Below are 18111 nucleotides of genomic sequence, written 5' to 3'. Positions count from 1 at the left end.
TTTATTACATAGGTATGATTGATTAACTCCTTGGCCATTGGTGATTGATTTAGCCTCACCCGTTCTCCCCTCCCCAGACATCAGGAGGCGAGACTAAAATTTCTAACCCTCTATTCACATTTGGTTCCCCTGGCAACCAGCCCCCACATCCTTAGGTGCTTTCCAAAAGTCACCTTCATTAACATAAACCTAGTTGTGGTGGAAGGGGGCTTGTTGTGAAAACAAGACCCGTTTCACCTTTATGGCTCTGATGGTTTTCTTTTTTTTAAGTGTATTTTATTGATTATGCTATTATAGTTGTCCAAATTTTTCCCCTTTGGCCCCCTCTGTCTGGTACCTTCCTTCCCTCCAGCAATCCCCCCTCCCTTAGTTCACATCCATGGGTCATACACGTAAGTTCTTTGGCTTCTCCATTTCCTAAACTATTTTTAACAACCCCCTGTTTATTTTGTACCTACCAAAACCAGAAAAGTCAGTATTCCTGCTGCCTGTCATCTACCAGACCCAATAAGTGGAGACAGGGATTGAATCTTTATGGGCGCTTTAGTCAGATGGTAGCGATCTGAGAAGACAGCAGGTTTGTAACCTAACAGACTGTCTTAAATTCCATTATAAATGGATCTTTTTGATAAGGAGAAGAAAAGTGCAGGTAAGGGGTTTGGAATTCAGGGAAAAAGTTAATCAGATAAGAACTGCAGCATTCTTTCATCTGTGTGCTGGGCGGTGGTTTGTGTCCTGGGCAGTGGTCATCTCACCCTGGAGCCCAATGGCTCAGATACCGTCTTGATTGCTTGCAGTCCTCCTGCGGCACAAAGGTGGAGCTGCTTATGGTCTCCTGGAGTCAAGGTGGGTCATACCTTCAGTTCTTGGAACAACAGATATTTACATGCATTGATTACTAAGCTTATTAGCTGTTACCTAAAACTAAAATTTTGCCCCATTTCTACCAGTTATGTTTCTTGATCCCTGCACCTTTTCTCCCATTCTACTCCTTCCCTTCCCCACTAACAACCCTCCATATGATCTCCATATCTATGGTTCTGTTCCTGTTCTAGTTGTTTGCTTAGTTTGTTTTTGTTTTTAGAATCATTTGTTAGTAGTTATGAGTTTGTTGTCATTTTAGTGTTCATAGTTTTGATCTTCTTTTTCTTAAATGTGTCCCTTTAACATTTCATATAATAATGGCTTGGTGATTATGAACTGCTTTAGCTTTACCTTGTCTGGGAAGCACTTCATCTGCCCTTCCATTCTAAATGATAGCTTTGCTGGATAGAGTAATCTAGGTTGTAAGTCCTCGCTTTTCATCACTTCGAATACTTCTTGCCAGTCCCTTCTTGCCTGCAAAGTTTCTTTTAAGAAATCAGCCGACAGTCTTATAGAAACTCCTTTGTAGGTAACTCCCTTCTTTTCTCTTGCTGCTTTTGAGATTCTCTCTTTATCTTTAATCTTTGTCATTTTAATTATGGTGTATGGTGGTGTGGTCCTCTTTGGGTCTAGCTTGCTTAGGACTCTCTGTGCTTCCTGGACTTGCATGTCTATTTCCTTCACCTAATTTAGGAAGTTCTCCTTCATTATTTTTTCACATAAGTTTTCAACTTTATGCTCTTCCTCTTCTCCTTCTGGCACCCCTATGATTTGGATGTTGTTACATTTAAAGTTGTCCAAGAGGTTCCTAAGCCTCTCTTTTTTTCTTTCAATTCTGTTTCTTCATTCTGTACTGACTGACTATTTCTTCTGTGTGTTCCAAATTGTTTATTTGAACCCCAGCTTCCTTCCCTTCACCATTGATTTTGTGTGGATTTTTCTTCATTTCACTTAGTGTAGACTTCACTTCTTCCCTTATGTGTTTGCCATACTCAAGCATGTCTGTCAAGTCTGTGAGCATTGTTATCACCAGTGTTTTGAACTCAGTATTAGGTTGGCTATCTCCTCATTGCTTAGATCTCCCACTGGAGCCTTGATCTGCTCCCTCTTTGGGGCCATTCTTCTCTGTCTCCTCAACTTGACACGCTCCTGTGGTTGCCTCTGTGTCTTAGATAGAGCTGTCACACCTGTTATGTTGTCAGGGGCAGAACCTTAGGTATCATCAGTGCAGGGTGACCCATTTCACCATATCATGGCACTCTATGTGGGGGAGGGGTCAGAGAGGGACCAATGTTGCTTGCCCAGCTCTTGCCCCTTTCTCCATCACTTCACATGCTTCCTGTATGTGACTGGCACCCCTCTAGTTGTTGTCCTGGTGATGGTTCCCAGGGTGGGTGGGTTTGTGGATGTTATAGGACCAGGGGGCCTCTAAACAGACTCTCATTAGAGACTGGCAGTTTCTCCTGTCACCCCAGTCCCCACTGGTTTTCACAGTCAGAAGCAATGTGGCTTTTTTTCCCCAGTGCTGGAACAGTGAGCTGTGCGGTCTGGCATGGGACTGGGATGGCTTCCCAGGTGTCCTTCCCAGCTTTTATAATGTGTGACTGCTCTTTCCGATGGCTGGCCACAGCCACTGCCTTGCTGTCACCACCATCACTGCCACCACAGCTGCCCCACCATATCCTCTCTGCCCTGGATCCTCCCCTCTTACTCATCTGGATGAGTATTGCTTCTTTATATTTTTGTTTGTTGGACTTCCATGCAGTTTGATTTTCTGGTAATTCTGGTTGTTTTTGGTTTTTGAGATAGATGTAATCCTTATGATTGTAAAAGGAGGGAAAGCATGTCTACGTATGCCTCCATCCTGGCCAGAAGTTCCTGAAGGTTTTCAAGAACTGAGGGCAAAAGACCAAATGCTATAATGAAAGATGCTCCCAAAGCTCTTAAGCTCAGAAACTCCAAGCGCTTGGGAAGCTGTGAGCCAGGAACTGTGGACGAAGATCAAGCATATATGAGAAATATATTTTGGTAGTACAAGTGACAAAATATATATGTTAAAAAACAAAATTTCAACTGAGTAAATCTGAAGATCTAATTGGCTTTATTCAGGGATTCACAATCAGACAGCATCCCAATCGGCACTGAGAAGGGTACTCCCAGGGGCTGTAAAAAATGGAGGGATTTTGTAGGAAGATGGGTGCAAGGGAGCTAAGAGGGAAAGGAAAGAGAGGATTATTTTTGGGCCAGGACATCTTTTTCTTTAGAGGCTGGAAAGTGGAAGGGTTTTTATCATGTAGATTTTCTTGCCTCTTCTTTCGATGGGGTTAGAGAGAGAGGGCCGATATTGCAGATTATCTTACTGCTGCTTGACCAGAAAATTCCAGACTGCTTAAGGTTAATTAAGATTACATTTCTTGGAAGGGTTAAAACTGCATTTGGATCAGATGTTAAATCTAGGTTAGGTATTGTTACTGAACAGGGACCAGGTCAGAGTAGGTCAGCCTCGAGCCAGTATGTAGCGTGTGGGTTCTTGCCTTAGTGCAGGAAAGATTTCACAACATGAGTCCAGGTGGTTTTGAGAGGACATTTATTAAAGCTGGGGACAGCGAAACAAGGAAAACAAGGACAGGCCTAGAATAGAAGAAGCAGCAGGAGAGAGACTAGGTGGGGATGCTTTGGCTCTCTAGAAATGTTATGAGAAAGAAGTGAACCAGAATGGGGCTGCTGCCATCACTGAAGAGTCAGAGAAAAAGGGGGCCTTGGAGACAGGTTCAGGGGTTAGCCCAGGATGAGCTTCCACTGCCCATTGCTCCCCTGGTTGCAAGTCCTTGGAGTTGAAGAGATGTGTGCCTGTGGGGGAAGTAGAGGGGAAAGGGAAAGGCTCTCGGAGGTTCCTTCTTGAGGGTTTTAAAGGCCAATGGTTTAGGGGAGGTCTTAGGAAAGGATCTCAGTAGAATATTCATCAGTTTTCCTGGTGTGCCCTTTCAGGGTCGTGGGTCTCCACTGATTGGTCAGTGCCAAGGCAGGGGGTCATTAATCATTGCATTTGGCTCTGGTATCACTCCCCCTGGTTTTGCTGCTTTTCTGGGCCTGGAGCAGAAATACGACTGAGGCCTGGATGTTATCTCCAGGGAGGAAAGGTCAGAGGGTCTAAATCACATGGCCAGCTGTATCAGGGGAAGAAAGTCTCTTGGGGGCCTGGTCCAGCACCAGTTTTGCCCATGGCTTGAAACCTGTGGCCTTCTGCCCTGGTGACCTTCTGTATCTGGCTGTAAATTGCTCAGCCAGTTTGTTCAGCTCTCTCAGTTTCCCCATTCCACTTGCCAAGGAATTTTCGTAGTGTCTCACTATCCTGCCTCAGTATCATGGACTTTTAGCACTAATAATGCCATTATATTTAACATATATATTTCTTATAAACTACAAGATCACAGATGTTCAATGTGCTGTGGACAGCTGTAAAGGAGGAACTGACCTTCTATGAACTAGAGAGGATGTGGGCTGGTTTCTGGACTGGAGATGGGAGTTGAAGGGAATCTGAGGTTGCCTGGAACTGTGTGGGTGTGAAAACTTGTGATATCCTTTTCTCTTAACTGTAGAGTCCTTCAAGGAAGACAGGCTCGGTCTCACAGTCTGTGTGGGATGTAAGAAGATGTAAATAGTTAAAGCTAGATGGTCAGTCTAGCTTTATATTAAAAAAAGCTGGCCTGGATAAGGGTTTCTTCTTGTACCTAGAGGAAAATGCCCAGTGATTGACCCGGGAAACCAGGAACAGTGACTGTCTTGAGTTAATGAGTGAGAAGGGAAGCCTTGGGTGCTTATCCAGGGAGCTTGAGCCCTCAGGTCTCTGAGAGAACTGATTTGTCTTAAGAGGTAGGCAGGACAGGTGCTAGGGGTCCCTTTTTGTCAATCATAATAATAGCTAACCCTTATTTATTTATCACTATGCGCTAGGCATTCTTCTAAGCATTTAACATGCATTATTTCAGTTAATTTTCACTTAATTTTATAAAGTAAAAACTATTATTATACCCATTTTACAGATAAGAAATTGAGGCATGGAAAAAATAAGAAGTCTACTCAAGGTTGCTTTGCTTGTGAGCAGCAGAACCAAGCCTTGAACCAGGTGGGCTATCTCTAAAGCCTGTGTGCTTAACCCTGTCCCACACATGGTGGCACCTGGGGGGTTGCTGTCTGTCCTGATCTTTTTGATAGAATTTCTACTATGTTCCCTCTAAACAATCTAGTTTCGGGATTTAGTCTAGGGAAAAGCACCCTTCACAATGAGCCTTAACTTCACCCAATGGTCTAGAAAAAGGATTTTTTAATTCCGTGCCATAGGTGCTCTGGTTAATTAGTCACATTTATTATGTCTAACAGGAGCCAGGATTTTTGTTGTGGGATGAATTTACGGGCACAAAAATTTGGTTTATTGATAGATGTTGCTGGATTTCCAGGGGAACACAGGTGATCTTTTATTGGAGGCAGAACCCCCCCGGGTTGCCCCTGGAATCCCTGTTTCCAGCCATGGAGCTCAGATTTCACTCTTAGTTACACAGGGTAAGATAGAGGAAGGAAAAAGTCCACTCCTCCCAGTCACAGAATTCCAAGGGTCTTCTCCCCTCAGGGGAAACCAGGCTCAAAGACACAAATCTCAAGGCTGATCTGCATTCCTATTGTGAGGTCCAAGGTTTAGGTCCCTCACCTCAGTTTGTTTTATAATTAATTAGAATTAAGGTAAAGAAAACCTTTGTGAAGTCTTTGTTTTGATTCAGAATTTAAATATAGGCTCAAACTTTTCCAAGAAGGACATGTCTTTTTCTAAATATTTCCCAGAGGACAGGGCTCCATGAGATTTCTAGATATGGCACAGTCATCTCTTCCAAACATCGAACATGAATATGCCTTGTTTTATTTTAAATTCATTTCCTTTGAACTATTTTTCTGCATATAAGAAAACATGTGTCATCCAATATTCCTTCATGGGCATAATTTTCTGAAAATTCAATATTCTTACCTTCACAAGCTTCAATCTCATCTCTAAAGAGAATAGATAGGCAGTAGATCATTTTTAGGTCAGAACTATCCACAGGGACAGAGTGCCATGATGGTTAGATTCTCAGACTTCCGTATCTGGCTGTAAATTTCAGTCAGTCAGGTTTTAATGCTCCAGCTGGGTGACCATGAACAAGCCAATTAATTTTTCTTTTTTTCTGAAGATTTTATTTATTTATTTTTAGACAGAGGGGAAGGGAGGGAGGAGGAGAGGGAGAGAAACATCAATGTGTGGTCGACTCTTGCACACCTTCAACTGGGGACCTGGCCTGCTACCCAGGCATATGCCCTGACTGGGAATCAAACCAGCAACCCTTTGCTTCACAGGCCAGTATTCAATCCACTGAGTGACAGCAGCCATGGCCCAATTAATATTTCTAAGCCTCAGTTTCCTTATCTTGGAAATTAATCCAGTAATGCTACTTTCCTTGGAGGGGTAATGTGAAGATGAAATGAGGTTGTATACATAAAGCACCTAGTCAAGGCTTGGCATTTATGTAGGGGTCAGTAAATATGAGACTGTCATTATGATTAGCTACTATTTGCTGTATAGCTGTGCAGTTCCTAGGAACTTGAACCACCATCAGAGAGGCAAAGCCCAGCTAAGAGAATCAGAGACCAGGAAGGTAGTTTCTGGCTCAGCTGCTAATTTATGTAACATTTGTTACCTATTCAATAATTTTTTTTTAATTATGAAGCACAATGATGAAACAATCATCTGTGGACCTACCATGCAACTTAACTATTACCACTATTGAAGCTACTTTTCTTTTCCTAGCCCATTCCCCTGCCTTTCTTTAATGTGACCATCTAGAGTGTATATTCTAAAGAAATGTCTATTTCTCTAAATGTTACAGTGCTTAATTTTGCTGGGTTTTGATCTTTATAAAGTGATGTTACACTATATAGAGGACTTTTGTACACTCCCACCTCAATTCTAGGATTGATTTATTCATGTCTTGCTGCTGTAGATAATGCTGCCATGAACATTCTGTTACAAGTTTCCTGGTATGTACTCACATGTGTAAGAATTCTCTAGGGTACATATGTAGAGTGAAGTTGCTGAGTCACAGAATAGTTTTCAGGATAATTTCTAAGGAGGTTGTAGTCTGCTTGATCACCCTGCCTTCTCTGTCTCAGTTACTTCATATTAAAAAAAAAACTACGAGGATTAAATAACAATATAAGTGCTGCTTAAACCATAACACATCATAGAATATGAGTTAATGTTTTTAAATAGGATAATAATACTGACCCAATCTTAACAGAAGTGGAAATTATCTAGTGGGAGATTAAAGTTAATCTTTATTGAAAAATTATTACTTAATAATAATTATTGGCCTCTTGGCACTTCATTTAATCCTCACAACAATTTTAGGAGGAGGTATTATTTTCACTAATTTATGAGTTAAAATACTGAGGCTCAGAAAAAAAAAATGGAAAAGAAAATACTGAGGCTTAGAGAGTAAAGTTACTTGCCCAAAATTATGCATCTGGTGATGAAGCTATTCTTCAAACAAGGCATGGTTCTACCTAATAGATGTTTTAAAATACTATGGACATAATGCTTGAGTACAAAGGGTTTTGATTATAACATTTCTCTTTTAGTATCAGAGACCAGGACCCATTCCTTTAGCAAAAGGTACGTGATTTAAAAAAAAAAAATTGAATATATTTTTTCCATTTATTTTATTGTTGTTCTATTACAGTTGTCCCATTTTTTTCCCCTACCAAAGGCACATATTTTGAGATGAAACTGGCTTAAGGGAAGGGAATATAGCTTGAAGAGATACTGAATGACACAAGAATGAACCAAGACTTGAATGCCAGGGCTTATTAAGGTAAAAGATGGGTAAGCCTAGAGCCCTCAAAAAAAGAAGCCAGTGGCTGAAACCGGGGGCATGCTGTCAACTTCATGTCAACCTCTTTCCTCTCATTCTTTCCTTTCATAATTCAACAAGTATTTCATCTTTAAAAGTCCTATTAGATGTGGGAACTGAATTGGAAGACATTTAGAACACAGGCCTGAAAAAGGCATCTTCTTTATCCTTTAGGAGATTGCAGTCTAGCGAAAAAGGCAAATATATGCAAAATGTTAATTCAAGGCAGATTGTAAAAATTTCAATAATGGACTACAACAATAAACGAATACTTTCACAAGTAGCCTATATATTGTAGTGAAAAATGTAAGGCTCTGAAGCTGATACATCAATTTAGCTCCGGTCAGTTTAAACCCATAGTCTCCTTCCCTTATTGATAAAATGAGGGTCACAATACTTACCTTTAGAATTATAATCCTGGTTCAAGATTGTCTTAAGGATTACTGATATGGTAACAAAGTTGCCAGTATACAGATGATGCTCAATAAACAATTAACATTATTACTTAATCTTCAAAGAAGGAGAGTGGAGCAGGCATGGCTATCCCCACATTTAAAATAAATTAAATTTCAGTGAGATTAAGTGATTATTCCGAATTCACCAAACTAGTAAGTGAAGACTTAAACCCAAATCCTGATCTTCATTCAGACCACCACCTTAAAGGAAAAAAAAAAAGATTTTATTTAATTTTAGAGAGGGGGAGGGAGGAATAGAGGGAGAAAAACACCAACAGGTGAGAGATGTTATCTATTGGTTGCTTCTCCCACGCCCCCAACTGGGCATTCGGACCAGGGACCTTTCCGTTGGCAGGCCAGACACTCAATCCACTGAGCCACACCAGCCAGGGCTAGACCACCACCTTTTTAAAAAACACACTTTAACATATCTTATGCTTTCCTGTTCGAATGCATTAGGAAGAATGCGGAAGATAGGAAGACCATCGCGGGAAGAGGGACTTAAGCAGAGTCTCGACCTCCAGAGTGATGAGTTTGAGAGAGAATTCCAGGAGCAAACTAACGTCTGTCGGTAGCGTCTGCGAAACGGTCAAGAGTCCTCCAGGGTTGGATGTGGTTTCGGTAAGACTCGAGCGAAGGCTCCACCCACACCTTAAGGAGCAGACTGGGTACCTAGCGGAAGCCAAGTCGCAAGTACCAACACGCAGAGACATTTAAGTAGCAACAAGCAGGGACTTTTAAACCAAGACATCTGACGCACACCAAGTTCCCTCCCACATCGCACAGCCCTTTTTCGGGGCGGGAAGGTGTGGTGTAGCTGGCCTATCATCACTGCCGAGGCCGACGAAGTCTCTTTTCCATTGGTGGGCGATAGGGTGACGTCATGTTCGCTGGACCGGCAAAGGAAGAAGGTGCCATGATTGGTTGGCGTGGGGGCGGCGGGTGGTGGAGGAGTCTGGCGAGTCCGGGTTTCAAACGGGTCCTGGACTTTTCCCTCCCATGTTTCGAGGCTGTGGGTGGGGTGGGGCTTCAGAGGTCAGGAAGTGGGCTGGGCGGAAACCTGGACTTGGTTCTAAGAGCCGTGGGGCTGGCCGGAAGTGATCTTCGGGCTGACCGGAAACAAGGCCTGGAGGGAAACGGGAGAACCGGTCCCGGGAGGGAGGGGGAATCCTAGCAGTTGGGGGGGTGGGCGGGAGGAAAAGGTGGAAAGCGACCTGGGAGTCCCTCGTAAGCTGTGGGCCGCTGCTGCTGGTCAGTTGGAAAGCAGCGAGTGACCACCACTAGCAGAAGGGGAGAGTCCAGAAGGTGGGAGTGAGTGTGGGAGTCCGGGCCACCTCTGAGCAGTCTGGAATAATTAAGTAAAAGGGCCCTCACGAGGCTCCAGGGAGCTGGGTGGGAGGGATTTTAGAAGTCGGGGCAGTCCAGAACAAGGAGCCGAGGTTACGGGAGATTAGTGCGGGCAGGGCTTGGGGGTAGCTGGTGGGAACTGTGTGGAAGATCCTTGGTTTGGAGTTTCCTACAGCCCTTGCCCTCGGTGGGTAGAATCACAGTGCTCACATTTGTGCAAGAAACAGTGTCTCCTGGGGCAAGGAAGGAGCCAGAATGGCTTGGGCTCTGAAGCTGCCTCTGGCCGATGAAGTGATTGAATCCGGGCTGGTGCAGGACTTTGATGCTAGTCTGTCCGGGATCGGCCAGGAACTGGGTGCTGGTGCATATAGCATGAGGTGAGTGAGATCTTCCCAGACCCTGCACCTTCTGAATAACAAAAGCAGGATAGAGAATAGGGGCGGTGGTGGTAGGATTGGTGTATAGAATTAAAGCTGTCTGCCGTTAGGAAAAAGGAACTTGTTTCTTTTGTTGCTTTGAATTGAGTATTGTGGAAGAAATGCAACAAGAGATTGTAGACAGTGTCAAGTCTGCAGGGTCAGTAGGAGAAGGAAGAATGGCTCTTGATAGCAGCCAAATAAATGTTGAGAGGCCGTTGTGCCATTTTGAGAGACTTGGAGACTGATAGTGTGTGTAGGTTGAACTGGCCACATAGGGAGTAGGGGAGTTGGAAGCTGGGTCTTAATGGTGAATATTGGTTGACTGCTTGTTGGAAGGAAATGTGAGACTTTGGTGAAGAAGTCCACACATCTGTATCTTAGCCTCCTTTTAACTTTAAGGCTTTGCTTAATTTTACAGACTTTTGAAACATAACTGTGAAATGAAAAAGTATCAAAGAGAGGTTTTAGATGCTTCTAGACCTTCTGTATCAAGCCGAATGTTGATAATAAATTAAAGTACCTTTCGAAAGCATCATTATTTTTCCATGTAATCTATTTGCATGCATTAGCTACTTCATTCCCCCAATATGGTTTGTTTCATTTATAAGATGTAAGAATCATGTCTGGTAATGTTGAAACATATGCATCTTAGAGTTAGAATATAATTAGGTTTCCAAATGTATTATAAGGTTTAATCTAAATAAGTCAAAAGAGATTTTTTTAATTGAATTTATTGGGGTTACATTGGTTAATAAAATTATATAAGTTTCAGGTGTACAAATCTGTAATACATCATCTGTATATTACATGTTCACCACCCCAAGTCAAGTCTCCTTCCATCACCATTTATCCCTCCTTTACTCTCTTCTGCCTCCCCCCACCCCCCTTTTCCTCTGGTAAACACCACAGTGTTGTCTGTTTATGGGATTTTTTTCTTAATCCCTTCACTTTTTTTACCCAGCCCCCCAACCCTCTCCTGAAGACACTAAAATATAACACTTTAATTGGGTTTAGGGGTTTATAGGGGAAAGATGCATTTTATGGGGTGACTGGACAGTTTTGCATTCTGATAGTGAGATCCTTTAGGAATTGTGTAATGTAAATTTCTTTTATCCCTATGAAACTAAAATGGACTTTGCTTACTGAAGTAAAATTATGAGTTAGAACTTAATAAACACTTCACCTTCAGGAATCTTTGCTTACAGTTAGAATAATAAAGGCTGTGTATACATATTTTTGTGATTTTTCAAGGAAATTTGAGTTGTCATGCAATGCTCTTAGTCTTGAGAAATTGAACTCTGTAGTTTTCCCTGTCCTTGTTTACATAAGTCTGACAATAAAAAGAGAGATTAACTTGGTCTGAAAGTAAATGTCTGGATCCTGACCTTACGTGTTGGTATCTGACATAATATTTGACAATTTATGCTACTGTTCATGTAAAGATTATCACGGCAAAAGTTCGTTTTTTGTCTAGGCTATTAAAGTTTAGAATGGAGATCCTAATCATAACTGTAGTTGTTATAAAAAATAGTTAACATTGTGTACAAACACTTGTGCATCCACTATGTACCCTCTCTATTATATGACCTTACGTTGATGAGTACTTTCTATGTCATATCCTGAGTAGTCTTCACAGGTATTAGCAAGAATGGCTTGTATATTTACACATTTGGAATTCTCTTACATCAAATCCACCAGTTTTCAAGCATCATTTTATGTTTTCTCAAAAGAACAGTGTGCCAAATTTTTACTTATTTTGCTTTTTTCACCTTTTTTATGCATTTTGCTCTTGTCGCTGTCTTGGATCATTTGCATTCATTTGTGTTAATTAGACATTAGTTCTCAGACTTTAGTATTCATTAGAATACTTATTAGTATTGTCCCTGGCTGGTTTGGCTCAGTGGATTGAGCGTCGGCCTGCGAGCTAAGTGTCGCTGGTTCGATCTTCCAGTCAGGGCACATCAGAGAAGGAAAACTCTGATTCCAAAAAACCTCCGCTGCCTTGCGGCATACCTCTTCAGGGGAAAGGCTAAGGGAGTAAACCCCGACAGAAAATTCGGAGCCGGAGTCCCTAAGGCGGTTTGACGTTGTAGTCAACACCGGCAACTCCTGCGGCGCACCTGAAGCCAAGCTGTATTGACTCCGTCTTTCCCTTGGATCCTTCAGCTGCGAAGAGAGGGGGGGTCTGCTGCATGGGCAACAGCAGACCCTCCATATCACCCTGCCCAGGCTCTGTAGCTTCAGCTTCACTGGAGAGGACACTCCAGCGTCATCGCAAGATGTCGATTCAACATGGGAGGAGACAGATACCGTGTCACTCCCGAGTCGGACTGCACAGCCATTCTCGGCGGTGCAGATAGACTCTTAAGAAGCTACACCATTGTCTCTCGAGACGGACGGCTGCCGACGACTTATTAGTATTCATCTGGAATACTTATTAAATATATAGTTTCCCGGGTCTCATCTTTGGTGATTGTCTGGGACACAGACCAGAAATCTGATTTTTTAAAAAATAAGTTCCTAGATGATTTTGATGCAGGTAGTCCAGGAACCACATTTTGAGAAACACTGACTAAAGGAGTTTTTATAGATGGAGGTAATGATATATATATATATATATATATATATATATTTTTTTTTTTTTTTGCCTCCCTTCCGCCCAAGGTAATGATATTTTTGCTCTTCCTGTTTCTCCTTTTACTTAGACCTTGTGATTGCATTTTCTACACCTTCATTAGGAAAATGTTCTCTTTGACAAGCAATTTGTTTTGTAAAATTCTCTCCCTAATGTATTTGTTTTACCCTAGTTTGCTTACTTTAATGATTTTGTTTCAAATTGTTGATTAATATTTTATAAAGATTCATCTTAACTGGATTCCTCTTTTTGATTCTTGATCTGACATTGTATTCAGTAATGTTCTTTTCATAAGTAGTCCTTTAGTATTCTCCTCCCTTTTTTTCTTACATTTTAATACATGGCATACACTTTATAGTTATTTTCAGATTCCCTGAAAATATGCTGAGTGAAAGAAGCCAGTCACAAAAGACCACATAACATGATTCCATTTCTGTGAATAGGTGGATCTGTAGAGACAGGAAGTAGATAGATGTGTGAGAGAGGCGGGGATGGGAGTGACTGCTAATGGGTACCATTATTTGGGAGAGGTGATAAAAAGGTTCTGAAGTTGTTGATAAAAAGGTTCTGATAGTTGCACAACTCTATGACTACCTAAAGACAGTTGAATTGTGCACTTTGGGTGAATTGTATGATACATGAATTGTATTTCAATAGAACTCATAAAAGATTAAATTTTGTGTTTTGTTTTAAAATTTTACTTTTTTAGTTGAGGTGGAATTCACATACATAAAAGTAATCATTTTAAAGTGAAGAGTTCAATGGTATTTAATATGTTCACAGTGTTGTTTAACCACCAGCTCTAGTTTCAAAGCTTTTTATCACCCCCAGTGAAAACCCTCTACCTGTTAAACAGTTGCTTCTCATTTCCCCCTCCCGTCTCTCCCTAGTAACAATTAATATGCATTATGTCTATGAATTTTTCTGTTCTGGCTATTTCATTAATGGAATCATATGATGTGTGACATTGTGTGTCTGGCTTCTGTCATTTAGTATAAATTTTCAGGGTTTGTTTATATTGCACCATGTATTAATACTAAAGTACTTCGTTCTTTTTTATGGCTGAGTAATATGCCATTGTATGTACATATCATAGTTTGTTTTTCCATTCATCTATTGGGCATTTAGGTTGTTTCTACCTTTTGACTTTTATGAATAATGGTAACATAGCATTGTGTAAATGAAGAAAATGACAACAAAATGTTTATAAAACACTCATTTACAAGTTTCTATGTAAACATTTTTTTTCTTTTTATTGAGGTATAATTGACATATAATATTGTATTACAGGTATACAACATAATGATTCGATATTTGTATATTTTGTGAAATGATCACCACAGTAAGTCCAGTCACCATCCATCACTATACATGGTTACAAGAACTTTTAAGGTTTACTCTTCGCAACATTCAAATATGCAATACAGTATTAGTAACTATAGTCACTATGCTGTACTAGACATGTTTTCATTTCTCTTGGGTATATACTTAGAATTGGAATTGATGGGTCATATTGTGATTCTGTGATTACCTTTTTCTTTTTGTAACTTAAAGGTCATTTTTTAGAGTAGTTTCAGGTTCGTAGCAACAGAGGAAGGTACAGAAATTTCTCATATACCTCCTGCCTCCATATATGTAAAGCCTCCCCTGTTATCTACATCCCCCACCAGAGTGGTACACTGTACCTACATTGATGAACCCACATTGACACATCATAATCACTCAAAGTCCATAGTTTACCTCAGGGTTCACTCTTCAATCTTGATGTTGTACATTCTGTGGTTTTATACAAATTTATAATGACATGTATCCATCATGTCAATATAGAGTATTTTCACTGCCCTAAAAATCCTCTTATGTTCTGCTTATTCATTTCCCCACTTCCATCACCTGCAGCTATTCATCTTTATAAAAATATATGTTTATTGATTTTAGATAGAGAGGAAGGAATGGAGAGAGAGAGAAACATTAATTAGTTATCTCCCATACACACCCTGATGGGGGATTAAACCCTCAACCTAGGTATGTGCCCTGACCGAGGATTGAACTCCCAGCCTTTTGGTGTACAGGACAATGCTCCAACCAACTGAGCCACACCAGCCAGGGCTGACAACTTTTGATCTTTTTACTGTCTCCATAGTTTTGTCTTTTCCAGAGTGTCATATAATTGGAATCATACAATATGTAGACTTTTCCTTCACTTAGTAATATGCATTTAACATTCCTCCATGTCTTTTTTATGGCTCAATAGCTCATTTCTTTTTAGTGGTGAATAATTCATTGCCTGGAAGGATTTATTTATTCATTCACCTACTGAAAGACATCTTAGTTTCTTCCAAGTTTTGGCAGTTATGAATAAAGCTGGTAAATACTAATGAGTGTTATTGCTGGGTTATATAGTAAGAGTATATTTAGTTTTGTAAGAAACCACTAAACTCTCCTTCAAAGTGGTGGTATCATTTTGCTTCCCATCAGCGATGAGTGAGAGTTCCTGTTGCTTCACATCCTTGTTAGCATTTGATGTTGTCAGTGTTCCAGATTTTGGCCATTCTAATAGGTGTGTAGTATATGCTTAATTTTTTCAAGAACTGCCAAGCTGTTTACACAGCACTTGAACCACTACATTCCCACCAGCAATGTACAAGAGTTTCTGTTTCTCCACATCCTCACCAACATTTCTTTATCTTTTTCACAAAAATGTTTAAATATTTTATTTATTTATTTTTAGAGTGAGGGCTAGGGAGGGAGGAAGAGGGGGAGAGAAACATTGGTTTGTTGCCTCTCCTATGCACCCGACAGGGGACCCAACCCACAACCCAGGCATGTGTCTCGACTGGGAATTGAACCTGAGACCTTTCACTTTGCAGAACAACACCCAACCAGCTGAGCCACACAGGTCATGGTTTGTTTGTTTAAATTAAAGCCATTTTAGTGAGTGTGAACTAGTATTTCATTGTGGTTTTGTTTTGTGTTTCCTAATGGCCATTATGTTGAACATCATTTCATGGGCTTGTTGGCCATTTGTACAACTTCTGTATCTTCTTTGGAGAAGTGTCTGTTCAAGTCCCTTGTTCAGTTTTTTAAAATTTTATTTTATTTTAATTTTTTATGTGGGTTATAGACATTTATCATACTAAAACTTAAAACAGAAGTTTAAACAGAATACACAAGCACATTCCTTTAGCTGTGAGGGTGATTTATGTAAATATACATCATGTAACTTCTGGAAAACTCCACAGTACATTTTTGAGATGAAAGTGAAAAAGGCAAATAACATCTTAATATTATGAAAAAGGGTTTTATGAAATAGCCTTGGGGACCCCTGAGACAGTGCCCACCCTTGGCAAATCTGTGTCCTACAGGCCAAATTCATTCTTCTTGCCCTTGGCACATGCATTTTCCGCTGAGGCCACTGCTTCTTCAATCCCACCTGGTACCCTCCAGCCCTTCTCTCAAGGCTCATCACCCCGAAGACTATTCCTTTCCTCCAATGGCCTCCCACCCACCCACCCACCCTCCCTTGGGTCCCAGAGCTTTGTTCCACCCTCATTTTCCGTGGGCTTCAGAACAGGCCAGTCTCCTCTTACCTTCAGATGCCCGCGTGTCCCATTTGTGTGGTTCACCATGTCTGTATTTAAGTCGTTGTTAAAGCTTGTCTCCCCTCCCTGGGATGCTGCTCCTGGAAGGCAGGAACAAGTCTGCTCACTGTTGTAGCCATAGCGCTGTCCCTGGGCCTGGTGCACACTGGAGGGCGCTCGGTATATAAGATATAGTATTTTTCTTTTTGTTCTAAGTATTCAAATATGTGTTCAGTGAAATAACTACTGGACGAAGGAAACTGCAGCTCGATTTGAGGAACTCCAAGGGGCAGGGTGGTGGGCCAGACCTATGAGGGAGGGGGTCTAATCGGGCAAAATAAAGTTGTGTTCCAGTGCTTCCAAAGGAATGACTCTTCCAGTCACTTCTGGTGCATTCCAATTGCCTCGACCTCCTGTTGACACCCACTACACTTGCAAAACAGTTTGGGATCAGGCACCACTAATGTTGGACTGGATACCCCCAAACGGTAGGCTTTACTGGATTACCAAAAGAGTGGAGATGCAGTGTTGGAATCCTATTTTGATTTTTTTTAAAGATTTTACTTATTTTTAGAGAGAGGGGAAGGGAGGGAGAAAGAGGGAGAGAGACATCGATGTGCAAGAGATACGTGGATTGGTTGCCTTTCGCTCACTCCCAACTGGAGACCTGGCCTGCAATTCAAGCATGTGCCCTGACTGGGAATTGAACCAGCGACCTTTTGGTTCGCAGGCTGGCACGCAATCCACTGAGCCACCCCAGCCAGGGCTGACTTTTTTTATTTGAAAGGGTGTTGAATTTTGTAGTGTCTTTTCTGTGTGTGTTGAGATGGGTATATAAGGTTGTACATCGAGTGATTTCCTTGTATTGAACTACCCTTGCATTCCTGGGATAAATTCTACTTGGTCATAGTTTATAATCATTTTAATGTACTATCAGATTCAGTTTGCTAATATTTTATTGAGGATCTTTGTGTCCTTATTCACAAGGGACTTGGTCTGCAGTCTTCTTTTCTTGTGATCTCTCCACCTGACTTTGGTTTCAGAATAATACTGGTTTAATAGAAAGTGAGGAAGTGTTCCCTTCTCTTCTCTTTTTTGGAAGTTTAAGATTGGTGTCAATTCTTTAAATATTTGGTAGAATTCTCCAATGAAGGCATCTGGTCCTAGAATTTTTCTTTGTTGAGAGGTTTTTGGTTGCTGATTCAGTATTATGAATGATTTATTGAAATATTTAAATTCTTTAGTCAGTTTTGGTACCTTGTGTTTCTAAAAATTTGTTTCTTTTAACTAAATTATCTAATTTTGGGGTGTATAAATTGTTCATAGTCTTCTTATGATCCTTTCATTTCTATAAGGTTGGTAGTAATAGCCAACTTTCATTTCTGATTTTTTTGTGTGTGTCTCTTTCTTTTTTTACTGGACAGTCTAGCTATAAGTTTGTTAATTTTGTCACTTTCAAAAGAATTGACTTGGTTTTGTTGATTCTTTACAATTTTTTTTTAATTTTCTATTTCATGTTTCTCTGCTCATCTTTATTTCCTTCTGTTGGTTTTGGGTTTAGTTTGATCTTTTTTTCTAGTTTCTTAAAATATAATGTTAGATTATTTGATATGAGGTCCTTTTATGCTGGCATTTACAGCTATAAACTTCCTCGAGTACTACTTTCACTGTACCCTATAAGTTTTGTGTTTTTCTATAATTTTATTTTAACTTATCTCAGAGTATTTTTGAATTTACCTAATGATTTCTTCTTTCATCCATTGCTTGTTTAAGAGTGTGTTGTTTAATTTCCATATACGGTCATACCTTGGGATTCATTGAGTTCAGAATTCATCAAACCCTGTACTTGTCGCATTTTGATGAGAAAAAAACAATGTT

The 18111-nt window shown here is 40.6% G+C and overlaps 1 protein-coding gene across 3 annotated transcripts in view; it reads left to right on the top strand.

The window, feature by feature from the left end:
• The first annotated feature begins 9458 nt into the window (after positions 1-9458).
• TFCP2 (transcription factor CP2) overlaps positions 9459-18111 on the top strand; it is a 49567-nt gene continuing 40914 nt past the window's right edge. For all 3 annotated transcript variants that reach the window (XM_090273173.1, XM_090273172.1, XM_090273171.1), the window contains exon 1: positions 9459-9978. In XM_090273173.1, coding sequence (XP_090129299.1) covers positions 9857-9978 — 122 coding nt within the window. In that variant the 5' untranslated portion in view covers positions 9459-9856. The remainder of the gene's footprint in view (positions 9979-18111) is intronic.

This window comes from Furipterus horrens, unplaced genomic scaffold (assembly GCF_987537825.1).
Source record: "Furipterus horrens unplaced genomic scaffold, mFurHor1.1.pri manual_scaffold_4, whole genome shotgun sequence".
Lineage (NCBI taxonomy): Eukaryota > Metazoa > Chordata > Mammalia > Chiroptera > Furipteridae > Furipterus > Furipterus horrens.
This window is presented reverse-complemented; position numbering and strand designations above follow the sequence as displayed.